The sequence below is a fragment of the Caretta caretta genome, chromosome 15 (genome assembly GCF_965140235.1).
Source record: "Caretta caretta isolate rCarCar2 chromosome 15, rCarCar1.hap1, whole genome shotgun sequence".
Taxonomy (NCBI): domain Eukaryota; kingdom Metazoa; phylum Chordata; order Testudines; family Cheloniidae; genus Caretta; species Caretta caretta.
The window spans coordinates 29,425,363-29,448,515 of record NC_134220.1 but is presented as its reverse complement, the minus strand read 5'-3'; the positions used below and the strand labels follow the sequence as shown (position 1 = coordinate 29,448,515).

General features: G+C 44.8%; 1 protein-coding gene across 3 annotated transcripts in view; it reads left to right on the top strand.

The window, feature by feature from the left end:
* SSH1 (slingshot protein phosphatase 1) overlaps nt 1-13,118 on the top strand; it is a 65,008-nt gene extending 51,890 nt beyond the window's left edge. For all 3 annotated transcript variants that reach the window (XM_048821559.2, XM_075120107.1, XM_075120108.1), the window contains 5 exons: nt 251-297; nt 1,686-1,832; nt 3,723-3,923; nt 4,956-5,577; nt 6,104-13,118. In XM_048821559.2, coding sequence (XP_048677516.1) covers nt 251-297; nt 1,686-1,832; nt 3,723-3,923; nt 4,956-5,577; nt 6,104-7,375 — 2,289 coding nt within the window. In that variant the 3' untranslated portion in view covers nt 7,376-13,118. The remainder of the gene's footprint in view (nt 1-250; nt 298-1,685; nt 1,833-3,722; nt 3,924-4,955; nt 5,578-6,103) is intronic.
* Nucleotides 13,119-23,153: the final 10,035 nt, after the last annotated feature.

Here is a 23,153-nt window from a genome sequence, read left to right as displayed (position 1 = left end):
GGGTTGTAGCTAATAGGACCAGTCTGGCCCGGTTGCTAGGATGAGTCAGCAGAATACCTCTGCATTGTTATACAAGGCCCTAGACCCTCATGTCCTGTTATACTCTTTTCAGAAACCATTGCCTATGTTTTAGTTTAGTGCTCCTGAGAAAATACTGCCCAGATTGCAAAGAGCACAGTGTTTGATCAGTGACTGTACAGTGCCCAGCAGAACCAAGGCTTACTCTGTGTGTGTGTGACTTGTATCCTAGGGGTCTGAGTGGAATGCCTCCAACCTGGAAGAGCTTCAAGGCTCGGGGTGAGTACTGGCCCTTTCCGCTACTTAATGTCGGCTGTTACACGTTAGACTCTTAAATCCTCAAATCACTTGTTTTCAGTTGCGTGTTCGGGTGTCCTGTGAAATGAAATATGATACGTGCAGGCCATACTTCAGTGGATAGGGCACAGGATTGGGACACTTGCCTTCTGTTCTCAGTAGTGACCTTGGACCAGATGGTTCCTCTCTTTCTATCTCAGTTTTCCCACCTGTACAATGGAGATAATATTTGTCCTCATTTGTAAAGTGCCTTGAGATCTAGGGAAGACAAATCCTCTATAGGAGTCTAGTTAATACTGAGCAAGCTTATTGTTGTCTGAGGTGTGAATTCCCAAATACTTCAGAAGATTACGCATTACAGTATTTGGGGTAAAGCTCTTATCCAAATGGTGAAAAACTGCCTGGAGATGAGCAGAGTTGTGTGAATTGTTCTCCATTCCACTAGTGCAGACAGGTGGCTGCAGTCGTGTGTGTCAGTGAACTCTCATCACGACATCACTTCTTGGCTTTATTTGCTTTACGTGTTTTAGGCCAATGGGAATTTTGTGTATAAATACTTGCTGCTTGCCCAGGACACATGTCAGCCCCTATAATGAGACTCTGAAAAGTTATTGCTCAACAGCAGGAATAAAGATGTTTAAACGGTAGTCCTTGGGAACAGATGTCTGAACACTTTTGAATAAGTAAAACAACTAGCACATTAATCCTTTGATCTGTAGTGATGGTATCCTTGAAATCTATTTTTAAAAGTCAAAGCTGGACAAATCCTTGAATAAATATCATGTGCTATTGATTTGTCTGAATTATATGAAATAATAACTTAATATGGGCATGCATTCTCTCCCAGTATACGCCAATTGTATTATAAAAATCCTGCTGTTATATCCTGCAGAAGTAGAGTAAAATGATGCAACTTTCATTTCATATTTCTGGTTGGAAGAAGGAAGAAAGGATGAGCTTGTTACGAAAGCACAAGTTTGAGAATCAGGACTCCCAGGTTCTTTTCCTAGCACTGCCGTTGATTCATTGAGAGACTTGGATCAAGTTTCGGCACCTCTCTCTCCCTCAGCTTCCCCATTGGTAGAGTGGGCAAGTCATTTTTCCTCTGTTCTCCATCTTTACATGGGACCATAATAGTAGAGAGAGATGAGCTGGGGGCTCGATTCAGCTAGTCCCTCACATGTAGAACTCCAGCTGATTTAATCGGAAGCGGAGGGCTTAGAGCTGATCTAAGGGCTGCTGATCGTCCCATGCAGTAAGAGCACCCATGTTACACTGGGTTGTGTATGGTTTATCACATGAATTCCAGTTCCCCTTCCAGGGCTGTGATAAGTAAACTCTCTGCCTTTGTTTCCTTTTGCATCCTGCAGCGTCTACTACATTTTAAATGTCACCAGGGAGATCGATAATTTTTTTCCTGGTCTGTTCGCGTATCATAATATCCGGGTGTATGACGAGGAGACGACAGACCTCCTGGCTCACTGGAATGAGGCATATCATTTCATAAATAAAGCCAAGTAAGTGGATGGAGATGAGCGAGTCAGTGCTTGGGGACATCGGAGGCCGGGATAAGAACCTGTCATCGGAATCTGTGGAGTGATGTCGAGTCCTTGCATGACACTGAGGCGCTTCCTCCAGCAGGGGGCGAGGGAGCTCCCTCACCAGTACCGTGGCTATTGTAAGGATAGTGTTGTGCCTCGGCATGCTGCTGAATAGCATTTCAGCAGACGATATGGAACCATTTGCAGAAGCTTTTTGAAACCTGCCTCCCTCTGAATTCCCTGTTTGTCACAGAGCTGTGCTTCCCATTTGAGAAGTGTATTCAATAGGGAAGTAACCACCCTGCTGTCTAGTACTGGAAACTCATTGCTTTCGGAGAAGTCCTGAACAGTGTCCATGCATCTGTTCTGGCTTTGACTCTATCCTCAGCAGCCAGTTCTGCTGGACTCCTTCGTGCTCCCAGCTCGCTGTCCCTAGGTTTGGCACAATAACTCATTCAGTGCCTTTACTGCCATGTCAGTTAAGTAGCTCTACCAAGCCAATTAAGTAGCTGTCCCTTTGCTGCTTAATTGCTGGGCTCTTTGTGAGGCGCTGAAGAGGTTTCTGGGATCCCTGCTCTCGCAAAGGCCTTTGAAAAGGGAGTTCCCTCGGGCCCCTGGAATGCCCAAATACCACATCTGTTCCCGTCAGTGGTTAATCATTAACCCCTTCACAACCAGTCACAATCGTGCTGAGATTTTATCTTCGGCGCCTTGTTCAACTTGCTTTTTTGTTTCCCTTTTTAAAAACAGAATGTTTGTTTGTTTCCAGTAATGAAGCTACATTCTGTTTGTGTTTGCACCTAACGCCCTAAAAGATTCAAGAGCCCCTAAGGGTCCTTCTGATGAAGTAAAACATTTTGAAATCCTTGAATTTTGTCTGTGATAGAATAAGCAGAGCAATGGCTCCCAGCTACAGTTAGTGACATGAACCACTCACATTCTGCTGAGGTTTCAGCGTGTGGCTTGTAACTTGATGGGCTTTTCTTCATTCGGATCTGCATGGGGTAGCTGGACAGTGACACCTGGTTAATTTGGCGTCTTTCATTAATCGGCCAAATCCTGCCCTAAGTAAGGACCAAATCATTAGGGTTGCAGGGGTGTAACTAGCGATTGAATTTGATTTTGTCCATCAGCCACATTGCCAGGATTAATAATGGGCTCAAAAAGTAAGGAACTGCATCTGAAGCTGTGGAGGTCCCATCCCTGACAGATTGTGGCACAATTCTGTCAGGTGATGTAATAGGCGTTGAGGTTCATAAATACATAGCAGGAGACATTTATTCCCATGTGTGATCCATCATTCAGTTGCCTTGCCTCCACCTTTGAAGATGGGGACCTGGCATAAGGGCCTTCTTGCCAGGCCCCGCTGGGCCTCCAACCCTGTTACTTGCTCTTCGGATTGCACCAACCTCTCTGAGGAAGTCTCTTTATTTGTCAGACTTCTTGCTCTGTGATTTTCATTCAGTCACTCCACCCTCCAGGGCACAGGTGATACAGAAGCCCTAATGTGCAGTGAACAGTGCAGGGGGGTTTGGTAGGGAACCCACCACGCCTGTTCGGTCCACATCTCCAAAGACAGGGACATGCAGATAAAGGGAGCTTTGGATAGTATCTGAAATAGCAGTGTGGTTGGCGTGAGAGGAGAGTGGTTAGGGGGTGTCACACTTCTCCAAATTCTAACTTTCCTTGAGAGTTTATTTTCTTGGACCATTTAACCCAAACCAATTCACTCCCTCTGAGCTGTGACGTTGGCTCGGTAAGGTGAACAAATGACCATCCATGCACCATATAAACCTGTGATAGTAAAACTTAATAAACAAAAGGATTTGAGATATAGTTTTTCTTATTTTTTGCCTTCCTCTCTAGGAAAAATCACTCTAAGTGTCTGGTACACTGCAAAATGGGTGTTAGCCGGTCTGCCTCTACAGTTATAGCTTATGCAATGAAGGAATTTGGCTGGTCTTTGGAAAAAGCCTATAATTACGTGAAGCAAAAACGCAGCATTGCAAGACCAAATGCAGGCTTCATGAAACAGCTGCTGGAATATGAAGGGATTTTAGATGCAAGGTAAGGTGATGGGTGGAATGAGAAGGTGACTTGCAAGGAAACGAAAAGAGCCTGTTGCAGAGTAGGATGTCTCACAAAGCAGGATTAGCAATTTGCAGTTGTGTGTACGCGCATGTGGGGCCTATGCTGGGCAAATAAGTTAAAAATTATCAGAGTTGCTTGGAAAGGGGGGGCACAATTTTGTGAAAAACGGGAAGAGAAGGCAGTTTTTGGTCAATGTTTTAGTAGCTGTTTCAGGCGCGGTTTGCAGCTAGGGCTGCTACAGGAAGCGGTCTGGCGCAGCTGCTGCCATGGAACAAACACATCGAGGTGCCACTGTGCTACTGTTGCTACAAGGCTTAAATGGTGATCTGTTGGCTCTTCTGTCCACTCAAGGAGCACAATGACTGAGTAAGGGGTATTGGGCCCAGCGAGCTCATTGGGTGGCTGGGCTCCCATGCCTGGAGCTGACTGAGTTCCTGAGGCTGCATAGACATACATAGGACAAAGTCCTGAAGTTGAGGAAGTCTTTCTGAGCGAGAACAACTGGATTCGGCCCTTAGTTGGTTGTTGCTGAGCATCTTGTTTAAGTTATACTCGAGTGACTCTGGTACATGTTTTGTGTGCACTTGATCCGGATGCTTTCAGCTGCTGCATAATTTCTGGGGGACTTTGTTTCTGTTTCTTCATTATGTGCATATCGCCTTCATTTCCATCACAGCTAACTGCGGATGTGATCAATGCCATTTAAATCACAGTCACCTGATTCTTGAGGACTTTGGTTGCTGTTGTTTTTCTTCCCTTGAATCTTACGTAATGACCCAGCCATTTGTTCCCTTGTTTAGACCAGAGCCTGACTGCTTCGTACATCCTGCTCCTCTGCCCTGTGTTGCCACTGTCCTCTGTAGTGGGTGATCTGCTGGGATTGCATGTTTCCTCCAAAGGTTTCTGAGGGGCGTGACTTGTATGGGGCAGGGCACTGTGATGCATTTACATACAACAGCTGCTGAGTGTTTGATTGTAGTAATTTGTGCCTTTTATTTTTCTCCCCAGCAAACAGCGTCATAACAAGCTGTGGAAGCAGCAAGCAGAGAGCAATCTACCCCAGAATGCAGATGATTCTACGGGGCCCAGTGACTTCCTGCTCGATAGCTTAGACATCGATCTAGAAAACCGCCTATCTGACCTGGACGCACCTTCACAGTCCACGTACTTGGACAACAGAGCCAATATGGAGGCCGGGGGGTTTCACTACTGCTTCCGACGCCTGTCTGACTCGCTGCTGGAGAACAAGCTGCCTGGTGACAGGGAAATATTTTTCCAGGTGGAGGATCTGGAGCGAGACGTACTTTCGGAGCAGGCCAATTTGCTGGTGGATCAGCCTCCCCCAATCCCTCCTGAGGCTGTGGCAGAGACAATGAAGGCTAAGGACAAAGTGGAACCATTGGCAGAGCTGAGAAGTTTCTGCGAGAAGGAAGTGAAGAAGTTGGAGTCCAGCATGCCAAAGGGGAGGAGTGTGCCCAGCCAGGCGGATCTGGGAAAGGAAAGCATCAGGGAGGAAAATCCCGTGGAGAGGTGGAAGCGGCGCTTGTCTGTGCACAAGGAGGAGAACTTACTGAACAGAGAGAACTTGAATAACAACAACAGCAAGAGGAGCTGCCCAGAGGAGTTCGAGGTGCGTATGGGCTTAAACGTAGATGATTAGTAACACCCGACACCGTGTGCATGAGACAACTCTCCACGTCCTAAGAGTATGATGTAATTTGGTTTGGAAGTGAAGGCTCCTGTAGTAGCGCCTGTCTCCATGCTGAGCCTTTCCTTGTAGAAGTGCTTCTGAACATCGCTTTGCTTGTGTGGAGCCAGCCACCAAAGAGAGCATGCAGCTACGTGAACATGCTATAAACCTCTCAGGGGAGCCGCCTTTCATGACCATCACTTGAAATGGTTGGTTTCCTCCAACACTGTCAGCTGGGAATCCTCGTGGCTTGACTCCCACTGCTGAGCCCAGACTTCAGCAGTAATGGAGAGGGGCTTCCTTTAAAGTCCCTTGGAGTCCTTATAAATAAAATGTTTCCTATTGTTCTGTGTCTTCCCTTTCAATCTGCAAATTTGTCTTGTTTTAAACTAACCTGACTCTGCTATTCTGCATCCACACTAAATTGTTTGTCTGACTTCTTATTGCCTATTCTTTCCTTTTATAGCGCGATGCCATATTTGGAATCCTCAGTAAGGTCAAGCCTTCCTACCAGTCATGCACTGACTGCATGTATTCCTCAGCCAGTGCATCCGCTGAAGCCTCTGGAGAGCAGTGTGAAACGCTGAATCCAGCTGCCGCATGCTGCAGTTCTACAATCTGCACTCAGCCTTCGCTCCTCTCCCATGTGACTTCTAACTTGTTGGACCAAATGCCTAGCAAGTCGCAGGCTGAGGAAGTAATCAGGGCTAAAAATGATGTCTTGCCTCCATTGCTGCAGGGAACTAGTGTTTTGGAAGGTGGCACCTGCAAATCCGTGGTGGATCAGCATTGCAATATTTCTGAAAAGCCAAAAGATGCACCAAAAACATCTGTCAAAGCACTGCTTGCCAGGAGAAATTCCCACTGTGAGAAGAGCCCTCTGAATACAGAAGTGATGAAGGAAGAGTCTCCATCCAGAAAAGATGTCAAACCAACGAAGGACCTGAAGTACTTGCTGTTTAGTAAAGATCTGGAAAAGCCAACCACAAACAGTTATTTGATGCAGCATCAAGAATCTCTTATTCAGCTTCAAAAAGCTGGTTTAGTTAGGAAGCATACCAAAGAACTGGAGCGTCTGAAGAGTGTGCCATCAGAATCCTCGTCACTGGTAAGAGAGAGCTCCCTGAGCAGAATTGATGCTAGTATACCAGAGGAAAACCAAGATTTGGCTTTGCACCGAGGCCCAGTATCTCTTCTGGGTCCAGCACCTTTAATATCCAGAGAGAATGATGTGGAGAAGTTAGAGGCCAAAAACCCCTTACAGGGACTCTCTCAGAAAACCTCCACACCTGTCCTGTGCAGGCTAGAACACATGAGCAGTTACACAAAGGACTTTCTGAAGACCATATGCTATACGCCATCATCTTCCAGGAGTTCCAACTTGACACGCAGTTCTAGTAGCGACAGCATACACAGTGTGCATGGGAAACCCGGCCTGGTAAAACAACGTACTCAGGAAATCGAAACCAGGCTACGACTTGCTGGTTTGACTGTTTCTTCCCCTCTGAAGAGATCCAATTCTCTTGCCAAGCTAGGGTGTCTTAACTTGTCCTCCGAGGACTTATCGAGTGACATGGACGTGTCAACAGTAATGAACTCAAAAGAGGCCAAATTGAGTGAGTCTTCCATGCTTTGTGAGTCACAATCCTCTCTGAGGAGTGTGGACGTAAGCTCCAAACTGCTAGCAAATTCAGCCACAGGAAACTTGAAGAGCACACTTTGGAAGGGCAAAAGTTGACACGTTCTGGTGTATGTGTTGTTTTTTTAAAATCAGCATTTATTGCCTGAACCCAATGCCATTTTATCATCTGAAACAAAATAGTTCAGCTGATGCCACGTCTTTACCCCCTTCCTTGTGCAGTAAGTGGGGAGAAAGAGGGACATAACTGACATGGGTGAATAGCACAGTGAAAAAAAACATTGCATGGCTTGGAAGAGGACGTGGTGTGTGAACTGCCTACTGTTCCTATAGGACAATATTCCCAGTACTGTTTGCCAAGTATAGTTGTGTTAACATATATATAATGTAAAAAAATGCTGAAAATATTGTTTCAAAGTCTCAACAAAAGTCATGGCATTTTAAATTTTTTTTTATTTTGCAAAACAAACATAGCACAAGTCTCTAGTTTAAACAGCCACTTGTGGAAAAACCTGTAGATGGCAACATAAACTCTACCTCTGTTCTTGCTGATTTCTGTGTTGATTTTTTTAAGGCTTATTCCAGGATATTTAAAGTTTTTTGAAAAGCATTCCTATGACATCAACTGTAAAGATCCAAAAGAGTGTTGAGGTGTAGGCTTTACTGTACTGAGTAACTCTAACTATGAAGTCAAGTGAAAAAGTGTAGAGCTGTTGTTTTATTGACTGCGTGATCTGCTGACCCGATAGTTCCTCTTTACTGTATAATCAGGGTTAGCTGTCACAGTGTCTTGTGTTAATAACAGAATGACATCTAGGTTGTGTGTTTTCAAGGTTTCTGTTAAAGTGGAGAAATATCTTGTTCTTCAGGTATTGTTGCTCTTGTTGTGGTTTTATAGTTATCCCAGTAATAATGACAAGCCTGGCCAGTAGGTGACCATGAACCATTGTGAAATGTGTGTGATGCTGGAGTCAGTGGTGTAGCACTTGTGTTTTGGAAGCCCTGCTTTATCAGACTGTTGATGGCATGCATTGCAGATGAAAAGACGACTGACCTGTCTCATCCTACAGAGGGCAGGCTTTATTGTCATTCTGTACGTTTGAAACCTGGGGAGATAAGTTAGTTTATTTGGTAGAACATTTCTTGCATCCTGGAGTTTGCAGCAGAAATGCAAAGCAGCAGCAGGTTATCTCAGGAAGGTGTATGGTTGTCACTGAGCTCTGAAGCTTTTTAGAAGTCCCCACATTGAGTAACATCCAAAGGGTTTATTTTTTCATCATCCGGAAGCAGTGCGGGAGGATGAGTATTCCTGCTCTTGTTCGTTTATAGTACATATTGTCTGGGATGCACAGGTTAATTTCAGTGATGGTCTCCTCCTGATGACAACAGAAGTGCAAATTCTGCTCTCGGGTGAACGTGTGGTGCTCCCCTGGGCTTCCCTGATCTTACACACTCATCCAAGGGCAGAGTTTGGGGCCAGTGCAAGGAGGAGGCAGTAGTTTCACTAGCCTAGCCTAAATGGAATATTGCAATATCTCAGAAAGGAAGGAAAAGTGGAGAGCTAGGTTAGTTTCCATAGTGTTAAACAATCATTAAGTCTTCTACATGGTACTGCTAGCTAGATTTCTGATATGGTAAGGCATTTAGGGCTCAGTCCTATACCCTCTGAAGTCAGTGGCTTCAGTTGTGCAGGATTACCTCTTAGAGCAGCGCCATTGGCTGTATAGGCCGTTCTTTTTTCATCAGCTGCTTGGTACTAGTTTCTGTTGGAGGTTTATGGCCAACTCAGAAACACTCCATTTCCACTTAGTTCTCATTCAGGCAATGGGGGGGGCTGTATAATCTTGGGCACAGACCTCAGGATTCAGCCCTTGATGATGAAACAGAATTCAAGTAAAAATGGGGATGATCAAAATGAGTGAGTGAGATTATAAGAAATCTGTTTGAGCCACTTCCAGAGATAGGCCGGTTGGACACACAGATAACCCAGGTTAGCCCTAAAATGCTGTCCCTCAACAAAGGAGCACTCCCAGCATCATGGTAACCAGCCCCATATTCATTTGTGGGTCGTTGTCGTCACACCCAGTGACCGTTTATTACAGAACGATTTCAGATAAACACTGTTGTACCATTGACTTCCCGCCCCTGCCAGGTGCAACGTGCCTCAAAGGAGGCCCTTTGCCTCTAGGGTGTGTAACACATTGTGGTAGAATGCATTTGCCAGCCTGGTAGAAAAAACACATTTAAAAAAACCTCCAAAACTCTGGGAGATACATTTTTGCCAAATTTAGGATATAATTTTCAAAAGTGCCTCAGTCACTGAGGAGTCTGAGTCCCATTGCGTATCAGTTGGATTTAGATTTAAGTGACTTAAGCGCTTTTAAAAATGGGACTTAGGCTCCTAAATTTTCAAAAATGCCTGAATTCCATGTGTTAGACTAACTTTGGTGTCACAGTGAAATTTAAAGTGTGGTGACAACAAACTATGGATTTGTTGTGGTCCGTGGTTTTAACAACCAGGTCCATGTGAGTCTGAGCTGTTTTTTTAAAAATCTGCGTTTGCAGAGCCGTTGCTGGATAAAGTCTTTCAGATGGGGATGGAAAGTGAAGAGTGCAACTTTGAACAGCAGATCCTACAACCTGCCATTTAAAATGTTTGAGTACCCATTTGGGAAGTGTCCCTTGGTTTCCACTGTTTAGAATACCAAGGATTCCTTTTTTTTTTTTTTTTTCAGTAACTCCCCCAATTTTGTACTAAAAACAGGAGAAATATGGGCTGGGAAGCAGTAGATAAATATTTATCTTTTGATAGAGGGGTCAAAAATATATATACATCTTGAGCATATGGCAAATTTGCCATTTCATGTGTGAAAGAAGCAAAAGCTTCTTAAGCAAGGCACACAATGGCAATATCTCGGAGGACGTGAAATATTTTGTAATCCACGTTTTCTAGTGTCGGGAAACTGATGTCATTGTTAGAGTTGGACCTTCCCTTAGCTGCAATGTTTGTGTTATTGTCTGGCTATAAACCTTCAGAAGTGGATTTAGCATGGACACTTCCTTTGATGCTGTGATTGTCGTTGGTTCTTGGTGTGGTTCTTTTCACTGAACCCACCCTTTTGTGCATCTTGGAAATCAATACTGACTAGATCACTTCAATACACTGTGAATTCACTGACGCATGCCCCCCTTCCCTCCCCAGTTGTGACATTTCAGTTTCGCTGTATCTGGGGTGTGGTGGTATATCTAAAATATTAATGTTGTTATTATGTGCCTAATGTCAAAGCATCATGGGTGCGTTTCCAGGTCCATATCTACTGTAGTGTATTCCATATATTTTTATTACTTGTCTTTTAGTTGTTCTTACTTAGGTTTTATTTGTAAAAGATGGATTGGGAAGGAGGGGTGGTTGTGAGCATGGCTAAAGCCATAGCACTGTGCTTGATTATTGCATGGCGGCAAAGGGTTTCTTCAGAGCCTATTAGCCCATGCTGAAATTATCAGCTAAGGTATTTTTGAAAGCTGTTAATCTGTTCACCAACTCCATCCAAACCACAACATTGTGCTAAAGCCAGTTGCACAGTTGTTTGGATTCTTCCTGTCTGCAAATTTGTGCACCTGTTCACACTGACAGTCTTCTTTCCCGAGGAGAGGCCCTTTCCCATCTGACACAGTTGGACAAAGACTGCCCTTATTTACACCCATGCTGTTCCATTGAAGCTGGATCTGCAAGGCAGAATTTGACCTAGTTATTTTATTTAATTTCTATTTTCCCGTGGATTTTTGCTAGCCCTCTTTATCCAGATAACCCTAAAGGATCCCTAATAGTGTCACTGTAGGATAAAGCAGATAGTTAACTCCTCATGGCTAGGACTCCACAGTGTTATTAAGCAAGATCTTGTGCTTCTCTTGTGGAGAGATGGTCACTTAGGTCCAAATTTTGCATGCAAAAAGAAGTGAGTGTGGTGATATTTGTAATTCTCCCAGTTGTGTGTGCAGATCACACATGTGTGCATACAACACATGGGCTAGGTTAGACGAGGATTGTTAAAAGTGCTGATCTCTGGTCTAATTGCTCCCACTGAAGTCAATGGGAGTCTTAACTGTTGATTTCAATGGGCGTAGAGGCAGGCCAATGATGAGTGCTTCTGAAAATCCCCTGTGTAATTGCCTGTTTCCAAGAATGGCAGGAGTGACACACACAGATGTGGCCATTTGTTTCTGCAGGTTGTTTTGCACCTGTGAATTGGCTGCTGCCTTGTGAAGATGCCTTAACACCTACTGTTCCCATCCCCACTGCCAGTGAGCTGTAATTCCATCTATTTTCTTGGGGTGGGGACATGCACTTTTCACAGCACTAACTGCCAGTAGGGAACCAACCCCAGGCAGTAAGACACTGCAGTATATTAATACACATTGCCTTTGTTCACAAGGTCATTGCCACGTATGCCCAATTTGACATTTGTTGGCCAACCCATTGTAGCTTGTACTAAGAGAGAAGCTTAATAGGTGCTTAGACTTGAAGAACTTCTGAAAATGTCCAAGTTGTTTTAACAATACAAGTGAACAAACCTATTTCCTTCCTGTTTTCTTCTTCTATGACCTGCCAAACTCTGCTACATACAAACTACTGCTGTGGTAGTTTAGTTTTCAGTTGACTACAATGCCCATATTGTGATTGGAAAAAAAAAATCACACAGACTCCGTTATTTTGTGGAACATAACTGTGTCACCACACACATAATGTAGCTTATCAAACTTGAAGATCCATTGCTGCTTAGTGCAACACAATACTGTTGATACATGTAGTTTATTTTTAATTTTTTTTAAGTCAATATATGCGTAGAGGCTATAGCATGCCAATTCAAAGATTTTGTAGCCAAAAAATGCAGTGCTTGCAGGGTTGTTAGTCTCGATGCATGAAAATATAGTTGTTTTCTTTCTCTCCTATGTATTGTAATTGTTCTTTTACAATTGAGTGCCTTAATAATAGTTTACAAATACTGTGTATTTATGCTGAGCTGGTAAACGCTGCTGTTTTGCTGTTTTGTCTTGGTGCTTTGATGTTTCAGTGTAAGTAAGACCATTACTATTTGCGTGTATGATTCCTGTATAACTCTGATGGTCCCTGATCTCAGAACTGCTAATCAGTTTTCCTTTGTTATGTGTATGGGTAAAACGATGGGCTTTGTAAATGGATCCCACATAAATTCCAGCTTCCGTTGCCCTGGCCTCATCGCTTATGATTTATCTCTGCATTGCTGCAGACAGTGCAGGCAAGGGAGGGCTTGACAAGACATTCCAAAGATGGAAGGCCATCGTTACACTTGGAAGAGTTACAGGCATGATCTAAGCCAAGGAACACTCCAACATCAAATCTGAAATGCACAGACTGGCACCTTATTTCCAGCGTATGCTTTTTTTGTTCCTTGTTTTAGAAATAGCACCGTTTTGGTCATCATTTCTCAGTGTGTTCTTTAACTAAATAATATGCCCCTTCATGTCACAGACTTTGGTCTGCTCTCCTTGCCTGAGACTTGACCTAGGGCCCATGAATAGTTACCACCCTTGTTAGATAAGCTGCGGACATGAATGAATGGGTGAATAACCAGTCGCTGTTTCAGTGCATTGCTGTACTCTTATGATAACAGTGTTCTTTTTATTTCATTGTATTTCTTGATTCTGGTTTTTATATTTAAATATGCAGTATCTTTTGTACTGTACATTTGCAGTAGGGGATGCATAATGCACTTTTTTTTTTTTTTTTTACTTTTGTTGGTAAAAGTGTACTGTATGTTACATGTGCTTCTTGTGAGGAAAATAAACATTTTTTTCTTTACAAGTGAGGTTTCCACTATCTCTTGAGTAACGTCCATACGCATAGTCAGCTTGTGATCAGCATTTCAAAGCAGATGACTGGCCAGTGCAAGCCTCCGAACGTTGTGTACAGTATATTACAGGGGAGTCAATGTCAGTAAACAGCTGTCGCTGAGAAGGGGGTACTGACCTATAGGGCTTTGCGGCTGACCTATAGGGCCAGACTCGGTGATGATGAATGTGGGGATGTATGTCACAAGCCAGATTCTTATGTAAGTGGCCACCACTGCATTGCCAGCCCACCAAAGCCTGTGGAGTGGCGTTGGTGAAACTGAGATCAGAATCTGACCCCAGGAGTAAATGGGCATGAACAGTCAGGGAGGGTAACTAGCACCAATCTCTCTGGTATTCGGTAAGGGTGCAAATGCATGAAATGTTTTGTGTCAAGTGATAGGAGTGGTGTGGGAAGCAGGAAAGAGGAAAAAGGAACCAGCAGGTGGTGGTGAGATCAAGCAGCTTCCCTCTCTCCCCTCACAAGTTTTATCTCCTCCACGCCTCCTTTTTGTTACATGCCCTCTTTCTCCCTCCACTGTGTAAGCCAGGCTTGTGTTGTACAATCACCGAGATCAGACTGGAGCGTGCTTACACCCCTTTCCACCTGCAGCTGTTGTCACAGTACCACTGCTGAGTGAACTGTGCCTATTTGGCCCCAGTAAGATCTTGTTACACCAGTGACTTGCTTTCTTCCTGAAACACCTGACCCAGGGAGTGCAGAGTCCAGGGGTAATGAGGAAGGAGATACAAAAATGGGGACTGGGTTAGAGAGGCAGCAGACCCCAGAGATCCAAAAGAATTTGGTCCTTGAGATGACCTAGAAACGCTGAGGTAACTGATTCATGCTGCAGCTTCTCCAAGCTCATGGTGCAGTTTCGCTAGCATTCTTCACTGTGAAGAGATTTTAGCATCAGCATTTGACTCTCATCTCCCAGTGACTTTGCTGTCTTTTAACTTTGAGAATGTTTACCCCTTTGTTTGCTGGGTTTATTTAATCCCATTTACTTAATTTTTGGAAATAAAGTCTGAATATGGGCTGCAAGTCTTTTTTAGTTTCTTTTGGGGGGGAGGGGGCTGTTTGAAATAAAAATAGAAATCCATTTAATGGAGGAGGAACAGGAATTAAATATACAATGCCAGTAGATTTTTTTAAGAGACTGGAGTTTGGCTTTAAGGAAACTCTTTCAGACTCTGAGCATCTCAAAGCATCTTTCCCAGTAATGAGTCAAATGCCAATAGCATGGTGTCTGTGCAGGCAAATGCAGCAGCTATTACATGCGAAGCAATATTTTGTCCACAGCACAGGAGAATTTATTTTATTTGAGAGGATACATGGCATTATCTGACAGTGCCATGGGTTCTTTAACTTCCAGCAGATGTAGTGAGTGGAAACCTGCGTTTTAATGTCTCCTTCAAAGAACAAATAGCTAGCATTAAAGCAGATTAATTGTAAGTTACAAGATGTAACTGGGAAAATGAAGCCTTTTTATGATGAGTCAACTCTGCTCCAGACCAAAGTTCCATAGGACGTAGGATCAGCCCTTCCAGTGTATTCACCAAATTTTGCCTTTAAAGGCAAACAGCGAGCATCTGTCTCTTGTGCCTTTAAGGAGTCTTGTTACTGCCTGGAATTGTTCTTGCTCTCTAAGCTGCTTCAGGGAAGAAAATGTCAGTGTTTACCTTGGCAGAGTAACAAAGCACAGGCTGAGGATGTTCTTCAGCTTTGGCATACTTGCTAATTGTCTGGGAGAAAGTCGTTAACCCCAAGAAGTATTGTTTTAAAATCACATTTCAAAAATTGATTCAGCTCCGATTTGACAGGAGATTGGCATCTGTCATTTAACCATTGGTCAGGAAGAACATGGGCAGTGCCAGCCCAGGCCTGAACCCCATATTACACTGCCAGTTGGTTTCACTGATCTCTGGGAGAGCTTCAGAGAGGAGCTCGTCTCCATAACCCATTGGGTCCTTCAGCAGAGGCTGCCATGCAAGCCCCAGTTAGTGCTAAAATGCTGTGAGGCTGCTGGGAAATAATTGACACTTCCACACGTATTTTAATCTCTTGCCAACATTAATTTGCCAACTTCTCAAAATACTAAGTGTGAAAAGTGTAGGCCGGGAAGTCATTGAAATGAGTCAGGTATCCAACACCTTTAAGCCTCTCTGGAGTGTGGTGTCATGTGAGCTATGGTTTGGTCCAAATATTAACACACACAGCTATTCTCTGCAGAGAGATTAGGGACAGAAGGGGATGCAGGGAATATTTCAAACCTGTTCTCACTTTATGGGTTTATAAAGTATCATCCTGGAACCACAGCTCTTCGTACAGCCCCATGGATTTGGCTTCTTTGTTTAGCCAAATGGCATGCTTTTGAACTATGCTAGTGACCTTATAGAAAGTCATTTGTGGGGGAAAGATGAGCCCATGGAGAGGAATTCACCACCTGGGTGAGCAGTGCCTGTATGGAAAGGTAGCATAGCCAAGCCCTGGAATCTGTAGAAAGAACTGTGGCCAGTTCTTGGGAGCCTGGAGGAGAGACAGAGTTTACAAGTTGTGCGTGAGTGAGAGAGAGTGCTATGGATTTTTATTACACTTCTCGGGGTGAGACTGTGTGTTCATTTTGCTTAAGAATTGTCCCCCTGTTCTTCCCCATTCTCTCTTTCACCACCGTGCCTGACAGAATTGTCAGTCCTTGTAGGTTTCATGCTGATTACAACCCTAGTACCACATTCCATTCTCACTAAAGCCTGCATCAATCTAGACTGGCTCCATTGACTTTGGTGGCATTACTTCAGATTTACACTGATGTAAATGAAAAGGGAATTTGGCCTTGGATCATTTGACACCAGTCCCAGGCCCCTACAGCCTAGTATAGTTTCAGTTTAAATGGAGGAGGAAGAAAGTCCGCTTTTGGTTATAACTGGGCAGTGAAGAAAACAATGCCTCAAAAGCTGAGCCCTTCCCAGGGATGTTTTAACAAGAGGTGGGAGCTCTCTGTCAATTAAACAGGACTAAAGGCAGCTCTCCACGTGAATGAGCCCCAGCACTGGTGTCATTATGAGCTAAATTCTGCTCTCAGTCAGCAAATGAAGATGGCTCCAAAGTGGGCCACTGAACTTACCCAAGACATTGCTGAAGGGTTGTGCAAAGGTGGGCATCTAGGCAATGTGTACCCCACAAATAACTCCTAGTTCAATTGTGGTCTGATATGGACTGTATTTAAACAGGGATAGGACACATTTCAGGATGCTGTCAAGACTGATGGCCCATAAAACTGGGTCACCTTTTGAGAATTATACCATGTGTGGATCCTTATTTTCAGCTGCCCTTTGTATAATTTTTTCTTACCAGTCAATTGTTCCTAGTTAGGTAGTGACATAAGATCAAGGAATGCACTGAACACATCTTTTCTTGGATCTGCAATAGCTCTGCTACCACATATGTGACCAGCCAGTTGTTGGTTACCCATAGCCACTCTATGCATATGCAGGTAATGAGGACAATAATTCAGACTCTTGGTGCCTCATCCTTAGTCAGTGTTATGAAAGGAGAGGAAAATATTCAGTCTTGGAGAAGGCCATATGGCATGCTCGGAGAGCAGCCACTGAGGTAAATTCCCATTCTTGTCTGAATGTGCCAGTTTAAGGTCAAATGTCTTAGAGCTGATGGGAAATGACTGCCTAGGCCAGATTGAGGATCTCTGAATCTGCAATAATGAAAAGTGTATTTGAATTTGTCATTCAGACTATCCAAATCTCAGTTATGCTCAGAACAGTCTCCAGAGAGCTGGTTTCAAAATGCAGGGTGGCACCAATTTATTAATTTTGTATTCTGAACTGTTGATATCCACACCTACCCTTGTGAAACTTGTGTTCCTTTTATGGCTGGTTCCTTTTCCTATTTGTTGCTTTTGAAACTCTTTGCACAGGGCCCCGTGGTTGCTTCTTGATATTTGTCTGAATTGTGCTCACCCCAGATTACTGGGGAAACACAAGGAAAAGGTACACACATGAAGGCACTGTGATTGCTGTAGAATTAAACAGAGCAGAAATTGGCTGCTTTCATATTTAGCAATGGGGAAACATACACCACCCAGGAAAACATCTTGATTTGAAATTCTCTAATGATCCAAGCCTTTTATTTATTTTAGATGTTTGAATTAAATTAGATAATCTTTCTGTCTTTGTGGGTGGTTGAATGGCTCATGACTAGTAACAAAACATGAAGACTGTCCTGTCTAGGTCATGGATTTGATCCCGGCCCAGGTCAATGGGGGCTGAAAGTCACTGCCACATGACAGCTGCTCAGCAGCTTATGTGAAAAGACTTGGTGGTCTCAGGTCAGTTCCTAGTGGCCATGTCTGCATCACAAGAACTACTATCACAACCTGCACAGAGCATGGGTGTGGTGGTGAGACTACTTTGTTGGTCCAAACTGCAGCAGAGCAGAGCGGGCGACCTGGCTCTATCAGCATTTGCTGCTGACTTGACGGACTAAATGAAATTGCAGTACAAACAGAATTAGAGCTAGAGCCCTGCCAGGAAGACCTGAGTGGAAATTCCTGCAGCCATGAAAACAGGGCCTTCAGAGACTAACTGTTTTCTCATAAACATTCGGCTCACAGAAAGAGAGAGCCATGGAATAGCTAGATGAAAAATGAGGGTTTAATGCCGAGCAGGGAACACCTCGTAATGAAAATCTGAGAAGGCAATTGTCACAGGCTGGCTGGCCCTTTAAGGAGAGTAGGGCTTAGCTGGGCCTGGGATGAGCAGCACCACCACCCTGCCCCCTGAACTTATCTTGATGGCCTGGGGATCAGGTGGCTCATAAAGGGCTGGGGAGGGGAGCTGCAGGAGGGTGGTTGTTTCCTGGGCCTGGCCATGAATAGAGTGAGCGGCAGGGGAGAAGGAGGCTGCTGGGGCAGGCCTGGGAACAGTCCACCTCCCCAGGCAGATGGGCTTAGTGGCAGACTGGGAGACCCAGACTCGGGGAAGGAGTCCAGGGAGGAAGCCCCGAGGCTCAGCAGCTCGGATCGGAGCTGGGCCTCCAGGGAGAAAGTCCCTCCACCAGTGAGCAGGGCTGAAGAGTAGCCTGGGAGGGGCAGCAGACCCTGTTGTTTTTGTTGTCTTGGGACTAGAGACCACAATGTGACAAAGCCTCCTAAAAGAAGGGATAGGCCTGTTGGAGGGACTAGGAGGGAAGGCAGAGCCCCGCAAGGGGGTGGAGGGAGGGTGTGCTACACAGGCATAAAACCCTGCATGGGTGCTGGGAAGGGCAGAGCAGCAGAAAGCTGATCCCAAGGAAGAGACACAACTCAGTACAACACAGTCTGCCTGCTGCACTGCTCTGCACTCCCGAAACTGCCCTGTGCTGACTGGCTGTGTGCTCCATCCTGCCCCCAGTCTCTTCTCCCTGCCCTGTCTCCCTTCAGCCTGTTCCCTTCAGAGTCCCTCTCCCTTGCCTCTAGCTGATCCCCTCCTAACCAAACTCTTCTCCACCCAAGAAAACTGGTGGCACTAACCTGACATTTGCCACTGTTCCATAATTCACTCTGCTGGTGTGTTCTACCCGTCCACCACCCGGGGTCTGCTGGGTCTGTTTAGATTGCAGGCTCCCAGGACAGGGGATGTCAACTACTCTGTGTTTTTACAGCGCCTGGCACCATGGATGGCTCTGGGTTGGCCCTTAGCCACTACCATAATACATGTGATTGATAATAAAGGAAACAGAATTCTCTGAACCAAAGTCCTGAGATTGAGGTTATCTGTAAATCAGGTTTTTACAGCCCTGCCAAAGTTCCTGACCGTCCTGATATTTTTGCATTTCTCTTTAGATCAGAATAAAATATTTCATCCTGTGGAAGTACAATCCTCCACCCTAATCCCCCTGTCCTCTGTCTACCCCGTGAGCCTGGCTTGTACCATAGCTCTGGATATGGTACAAGCTGGATATGAGTCAGCAGTGTGCCCTTGTTGCCAAGAAGGCCAATGGCATTTTGGGATGTATAAGTAGGGGCATAGCGAGCAGATCGAGGGACGTGATCGTTCCCCTCTATTCGACATTGGTGAGGCCTCATCTGGAGTACTGTGTCCAGTTTTGGGCCCCACACTACAAGAAGGATGTGGATAAATTGGAGAGAGTCCAGCGAAGGGCAACAAAAATGATTAGGGGTCTAGAACACATGACTTATGAGGAGAGGCTGAGGGAGCTGGGATTGTTTAGCCTGCAGAAGAGAAGAATGAGGGGGGATTTGATAGCTGCTTTCAACTACCTGAAAGGGGGTTCCAAAGAGGATGGCTCTAGACTGTTCTCAATGGTAGCAGATGACAGAACGAGGAGTAACGGTCTCAAGTTGCAGTGGGGGAGGTTTAGATTGGATATTAGGAAAAACTTTTTCACTAAGAGGGTGGTGAAACACTGGAATGCATTACCTAGGGAGGTGGTAGAATCTCCTTCCTTAGAGGTTTTTAAGGTCAGGCTTGACAAAGCCCTGGCTGGGATGATTTAACTGGGAATTGGTCCTGCTTCGAGCAGGGGGTTGGACTAGATGACCTTCAGGGGTCCCTTCCAACCCTGATATTCTATGATTCTATGATTCTCTGTGTGTTGCGGCTGTCAAGTCAGCTTCCGGCCCTCGCAGAGCAGTGCATGTGTGAGTATATTTAATGAGACCCACATCTGAGCTGTAGCTCACGAAAGCTCATGCTCAAATAAATTGGTTAGTCTCTAAGGTGCCACAAGTACTCCTTTTCTTTTTGTCTGTAAACTGTCCCCTTATCGTAAGCAAGAATCCTCCCATGAGACGGTAGATGTCCAGTTTTAGGGATGAAGACAGACACTGTACAGTGTGTGCTCGGTGGGGAGTTCTTAGCTTTCTGTCAAGGCCTTTTATGATTTGCCCAAACATACTCACATGATGACACTCGTAGGAAAACTAATGCTTCAGGTAACATGCACTTGTGTTCAGTTTTTACGGCCTGACTCTCAGGTGCAGAGAATTCACTTTGAGTTGGGAGTGTTGGGTCTTCTGAAAATCAGCCCTGCAGTTCTGAAAAACAACAGCTTTCCCTGTGTTATGTGCTTCTAGGTCCCCAGCCCTGACCTCCATCTCTCAGCAAAACTATGTGGAAGCAGGTGTCTGTATGTGAAGGAGCTCTGAGTTGGTTATTTACTGATTAACCCAAACGTTCTCATTAAATTAATCCTGGTTATTTACTGATTAACCCAAACATTCTCATTAAATTAATTCCCTTGCTCCTCTCTGGTCTCCAAAGATGTGCTGAATGCCTCAGTTCAGAAGCTGCTTGAAGGTTTGCCTCTTTAGGTTTTTGCACATAAAAATAATTTCTAAGCAGCCATTATGAGACAGGACTAGAAACCTGATGAAAGTTCTTGCTACTATTGCCGGTAAGTTAATATTTTTTTCTTGTTATGATTGAAAGTTATATCCTGTTATGATGTTGCCATGGCAAAACCAGACAACATCTGGAGCAACACAAATTCCGTCTGTTTTTGATGACTGGCATGGAATTTATTTCTAGGCTTGTTCCCAAACTGTGCTGCTTGAACATAAAACACCGAAGGAGTCCAATACCCAGTGTGTGACCGGGGCTCAATATGTAAGGTGGCCTGAATGGAACATTCCCCTAACTTCCCTCTCGGTGTGATACCTGGAAGAATATGAAACAACATTAGGACAGAACAACATAAAGTGAAGTCTTCTCCACTTACTGTGTGTCCCTGGTGGTCCATTAGTCTTCATCGACCAAATGCTATCATCAAGCATAGCCCATTTCCCACCACCCTGACCCCAGGCACCGCAGGATTGTTTGTTCCTTGTGGCATGTTTTCTCGGGATCTGTCCAGTTTAGTTTTAAAGGATTCGGGTGACTGGGGCTTTCTATCACTTCCCTCAGGAGGCTATTGCACAGTGGAAATGGGTCTGACGAGTTAGCACTTTTTTTCCTGATGTTCAGCCAATATTTTCCTTTGCTTAATTCAATCCCATTACTCCTAGTTGTAAACCATTTTGTGTCACCCTGGATATGTTGACATCTGTGATATGGTGACAGCCATGAAAGCAAAGCCAGTAACTGTTTTAATAAACTTGAATGTGGTGAACACACTGATATATTAGGACCAAGCAAGGGCAGGGGAATGACTAGATTCCAAGGCCAGAAAGGACCACTGGCCTCATCTCATCAGACCTCCTGTATAGCGCAGGCCAGAGACTTGCCCCATAATAATTCCTAGAGCAGAATTGTCAGCGCTGGGGAATCCACCACCACCCTTGGTAAATTGTTCCAATGCATAATTACTCTCACCGTTAAAAAGTTACACCTTATTTCCAGTCTGAATTTGTCTAGCTTCAACTTCCAGCCATCGAACCTTGTTAGACCTTCCTCTGCTTGACTGAGGTGATTAGAAGACCACGTGGTGATGTCTGGGCCTGTTTGGCATGATTTTGTTACCGTTCTAATGAGGGCATTGCACATAAGGGGAAACAAGCTGCTGGTGTTGATTTAGCTTTCACGGGGTGTTAAGATTTGTCTTGGTTTTGATTGCCCCTGCTCCTGGAAGCAGTAAATGGAATGAGTAAATAAACGCTCTGGGATGTGATTAGTTCTGGTGGGTGAGCAATGGTGGAGGAGAGAGAAGAGGGAGTAAAAATGTAGCCACAGTCCCAGTCCCTGTGTTCCCTGAGCCAAACCGGTCATGGATGGGTGGGGGCGAGGTTCCACACCTTCCCTTTGGGGAACAGACTGCAGCTGACATTGGGGGAAGGGGAGCGCATGCTACACCTTTTGACCGTGTGTGGCGGAGGCCATGGCAGATTGCTGTGGAGTGGTGCCAGATTGGAAGTCCTCTATCCATGACTGAGTAAAGCATGGGTAGCAGCAGGGCAAGTTTTCCTCGCATGCTGACCCCTGCCAACATGCCTGAGTCCTGATTTGTAAACATCACAGCTGGCAAGAGGCAGGTTCAGTTCCCAAGGGCTGTTCCATCCTTGGCCCATCTGCTGAGTATCCCTCATGTGGTGTTACTTAAATTCACTTTATTTCACTGGGCCCATAGATTTTCCATTTTTCCCACAAGTCACGTTATTTGTATTTTTGTAAGGTATTTATGGTGCCAATCACCACAGTATCTGAGCACCTCATAACCTTTACAGTTTTGTCCTCAGACAAATCTGTGCCAGCCTCACCCCGTTAGACAGGGACTTGCTTTTATCCCCTTTTTATAGATGGAGAAACTGACACATGGAGAGATTAAGTGATCTGCCCAAGGTCACACAGGAAATTTGTGGCAGAGCAGGGAATTGAACCTGGGTCTCTGAAGTCCTAAGCTAGTGCCCTAACCACTTCCTCAATGCACAGTGGTTTTGTAGACATTGTCAAGGAGAAGCTGGAGGCTCTGGCAGCTGCATAGATGGGCACTTGAAGCTTTTGGAACCTGTAGAAAAATGGAAAGGTGGTATGGGATTGTGGGATAAAGATGAGGCAGAATATATAGTAGTGAAATAGCTAACTGTATCGATATGGCAATGACCAGAATTAAGTTTCTGGGTTAACAACCCATTGCGATGAACAGGGCAGCCTCCTCCTCTTTGCCGATTACTAGTTTCAAGCTGTCTGCAGACTCATGAAGACAGCTTTGTATCAATTTACACTCCAGTCACATTTAGACAGCTTCCTTGGCAGCCATAAGGGCTAGACATGTAAATGTTAGCTTAGATTTGGCATCAGAGTTCTGAGGCAAGCGGTGGGTTTCTGCAGCAAATTGCAAGGTCATGAAATCTCAGGATACACTGGGCCCTGTTTATGGTGATCAGCAAGCTGATCTTGTTCTTTATGGAGTCTTTTATGAGCCTGTCACTTGCATTCACTGACTGCCCAATGTGTGTTACTGATTACACTGCGGGCAGAATGGGGGTGGAAGAGCCCTGGCCAGCATGTGGATACAGATCTCAAATTGCTAACAACTCTGCTTACTGCTCCAGCTTTG